General features: G+C 39.2%; 1 protein-coding gene across 1 annotated transcript in view; it reads left to right on the top strand.

The window, feature by feature from the left end:
• Positions 1 to 3,938, top strand: part of LOC107083607 (SH3-containing GRB2-like protein 3-interacting protein 1) — a 36,568-nt gene that overhangs the window by 16,963 nt on the left and 15,667 nt on the right. The window contains exons 11-14 of the mRNA XM_015372966.1: positions 596 to 666; positions 752 to 826; positions 913 to 981; positions 1,064 to 1,825. Of these exons, the coding sequence (XP_015228452.1) occupies positions 596 to 666; positions 752 to 826; positions 913 to 981; positions 1,064 to 1,825 (977 nt within the window). The remainder of the gene's footprint in view (positions 1 to 595; positions 667 to 751; positions 827 to 912; positions 982 to 1,063; positions 1,826 to 3,938) is intronic.

Raw genomic sequence — 3,938 nt, 5'->3', positions numbered from 1 at the left:
GTTCCATAAAGTATAGGAAAGCAAACAGGAAGATCTGAGAATGTTCCATGTTAAATTTCAGGAGAGAATTTATTAGGTTTTCCTTAAAATGCATAGAAAGTACCCAGAATGTTTTAAGAAAGTTAAAAGACGTGTTAAGGAAACTGCAAGAGAAGTTCAAAAAAAGTTCAAGAAAGTTCCAGGGATGAGCAGGGAAGTTCTATCAAAGTTTTGAAAAACTAAGAAAGTTTAGATGAGTAATGAAAAAGAGCAACTACTTAGAATCCCACACAATCTAACCTTTCCTTAAAAATGATAATCCACCAAATATCACATCTACATTCGCATTTATTGTGTATTTATTTAAGCTGTTATTTGGGTAACTCTGTCTAAATTGTGTCCCTCCCTCCCTTCCCATGAGTGCAGTTGCAGATCTACAGTATACAGATCTCTGATTGAAAAATTAGCAAAAATCGAATTCCAATCCATCCAGAAATCAAAATCAAATGTTGCTTATAAGCCTGCTGTTGTCTTTTGATTGCATTAGCCAGAACTGAGCTAAGGTGGAATGGATACGTGCTTGCATTGCTTTTAATAGTTATGTCTTCTCTTGCAGCTCCACTGTGCCACAGAATGTTCCTTCAGTGTTCAGGCATCCTTCAGAAAGCAGATATGCCAGATATGATGGTCCGTCTTCTACTAATTAGACATTACTCCATTTATAAACACCGGTTTTCCTTACTCAACTCTGATCCCCTTTCCTGTGTTGCAGCAATCCGCAGTGACGCATGGGGAGAACCCAGACCATGCTCAGAATCCCAGCTGAGCCGTAGTTTTCCAACAGGAGGTGAGTGGCCGTATCTTTGTTGTTTCTGTAAACCGAACTAATCTATTGGGTGTATGTTTGGTGGTCATAAACTGTTTCTATTGCAGCTCCTCCACCGCTTCCTCCTAAAACCTTTCCATCTAGAAGTCGTTACGGTTATCCTTCGGACTTGGCAGGTAACTTTCCTTCTGTAAACCTTCAGTGGAGGTCAATCACATGCTGTAGTTCAGTAACAACTGTCCAAACTTTCTTTCACAGCTGATCTACCCAATGGCAGGGCAGCCCGAAGCTCTGCCCCCATCTACCTAAATGTCCTTTCCCCTGCCTCTTACCGGGGGTCCCCAGCCCCTGACCTAGACGACGTGTTTGGTCCTGCTGACAGCCCCAGAATGAGAGAGGAGGCGGCATCTCCCAGATGGGTCACCTTCATGGACGACAGACCTCCACCTCCTGACGAACCAGCTCCTCCTCCACCACCAGACTCTCCTCCTCCAGATACACCTTCCTCCACTCCTTCTACGCCTGGCTTCTCTCCCGGACCGCCACCAAATGAGCCCCCACCTTCTCCTCCGCCGTTTTCCCCAGGATCTCCTCCTCCTTTTACACCACTAGACTCACCGCCCTCAATCGTGCTTGGACCTCCGCCTCCAGATGAGCCAGCTCCTCCTTTGCCTCCTGACTTCTCCCCTTCTGACTCTTCCACTGCATTCCCTGACGAGGAAGGAGTCGACGAGGAGGTCCTGCAGCTGGCAGGGTATGCCTGCTCCTCCACTACAATCAGCCCAGTGCCCCCTTTGCCAGCAGAACGGAAATCCCCTCGGGCAGGGGTCACATCTCCTTTAGTCTACGGGAATCTGGGAGGAAAGAGGACTCCAGAGGGAGCGTACCAGAGGGATGATGTACCGGATCTGACAGGCTCTCCCAGAGAGCTGACACCCAGCTTCAGGGGAACTCCGCCTCCTCTTCCTCCAACCGCATACAGGTCCATCATGTCTTCCCCTGGGCCCTATTCTGGAAGCAGTGAGTGTTCTGGTCTCTTTGTAAATTGAGGTTCACCCTCAGGTATAATTAGAGGACAATTTATATGACATCATGATATCTTACATGCATGGAGGAGAAGGAATTGACTCAGAGGAGAGGATGTAAAGGATAATATAAGGATTTACTCAAATTTACTGGTAGAGAAGATAAAATATTCAAAGCTGCAGAGAAATATTTATTTCTATAGATACTGAAGATGCTAGGATGTAACAAATGTGTTTTAACCCTATATAGCTCACCTAATTGTAGTGAAATGATTATTCAGATTCTCCTAAAGACAGAATAACAGTTTTAAGTAAGACCTGATGAGTTTTTTTTACTTATGAAGTGCTTTTTACAGACATAAACACAAAGTGCTGTAAGAAAATGTCATTATGAAAAATAACAGAGCATAAAACATGGACCTAATGACTAAATAGGCATGAAGGGAGAAATTAAGTCTTCAAAAGAGCTTAATTTAATCTGATGAGAAGGATATAACTGGACAGTATCTACATAGAATTTTACAGAAATTCCTTTATTTTAGTGAAATGTATGATTTTAAATAATATAATACATGTAAAACATTGTATTTTTGCATTTTTTTATACAAAATTGTAAAAAAAAAAAAAAAGACATTTATACCGTTTACGAGAAGGAAAATATTTCAACAAACAGGTTTAGGCCAAAGTTTAAGTTTATAACACCTGCCCTACCTAAAAATGTTTCTTGGGGACAATTTGCAACAAAACTTATTTGTTTGTCTACAGAATATATTCCAACACAAGCAACAAAAAAATATACTTATTTTACTCAACTTTACAATTTTTTTCACCTAAGTTTTTAAACAATTTCCTTAAGTATAAAATAGAGTTACAGCTCTTGAAACTATCAGAAAGAATATTTCACAAGTTCAGACCTTTAACAGATACACAGTTGATTTAACATTTGTTCTGATAATCTATTTTTGTCAACATATCCACAGCCCTGAGATTATTATTATTATTATTATACTAACAAAATGCTTTTTGACAATGGCCATTGTACATTACCAATGCTATATAAAGAATTACGTGATTATAGATCATTAATGCGTTAAATGGAACAGATTTCTTCCCATCTGTTACCAGCCTTATCAACAAGGCCCAGAGCCCCCTGTGACACTTGACCCTACCTCTCTCCTTCCCCTGTTTAGGACCTACAAGCCACACCAACGTAACATCTGCAGACCTTCTGCGTTACACAGACCCACAGTCTGCTGAGTATATAGTATACAGCTATGTACTATATATTGCATACAGTATATTGTGTTTTTAATGTTGCATATTGATAGATTCTGTATATATATATATATATATATATAACTATTTTGTCTGCACCATCAACACCAAGTCAAACTCCTTGTTAGTACAAACCAGCTTGGAAATAAACTTGATTGTGATTCTGAAATAGGCGTTAGATAGATTGTGTTATATGTCAAACTATTGACTATCCTTACGGTTATTTTCTGCAGAGTATAAATTGTTTTTTTTTTGGTTTTATATCCACATATTTCAACAGAGTAGGTGATATATCTTAAGTGATATCTTAGGTCTTTTCAATCGTTTAAACGGGTCAATGCTGCTGTCTTTCCATATTGCCATTACATTATTACTCATTATTTATGTGAATTATTTATTTATTTATATTAGGAAAATACACATTTATTAACATGCATTAATTAGTGTATAAGCCGGAAATAGCATAAGAGCTGGTTTTTACTCACTGTCCTAAGAGAGATAAGGACAATAAACAAAACAATGAACAGAGGAAAACACAGATGACACCATACCGACTGCATACCATACCATAAATAAAATCTATAAAATCCATTAAAAAAAGAAAAGCAAGTCTAATTAAAAAATATAAACACAATGCAAGCATCTATGAATATCCATTTAAAGGCATACTAATGTATGCAACATTTTTCAGTTAATTAATGTGTTCCATAACGTTTTGGATGATTAAATGAGTCATTTCAGGTCGAAAAAGGTTTTCTGGGCCGCCCTGGTGGTCTGTAGGGGAAATACCGTACTTGCAATTGCAGGAGCCCTCGGCCCGCACCCACAGGCTC

This window comes from Cyprinodon variegatus, unplaced genomic scaffold (genome assembly GCF_000732505.1).
Source record: "Cyprinodon variegatus isolate N-32 unplaced genomic scaffold, C_variegatus-1.0 Scaffold79, whole genome shotgun sequence".
Taxonomy (NCBI): domain Eukaryota; kingdom Metazoa; phylum Chordata; class Actinopteri; order Cyprinodontiformes; family Cyprinodontidae; genus Cyprinodon; species Cyprinodon variegatus.
Note: the sequence above shows the minus strand (reverse complement) of the source record. Positions and strands in the feature narration are given on the sequence as shown.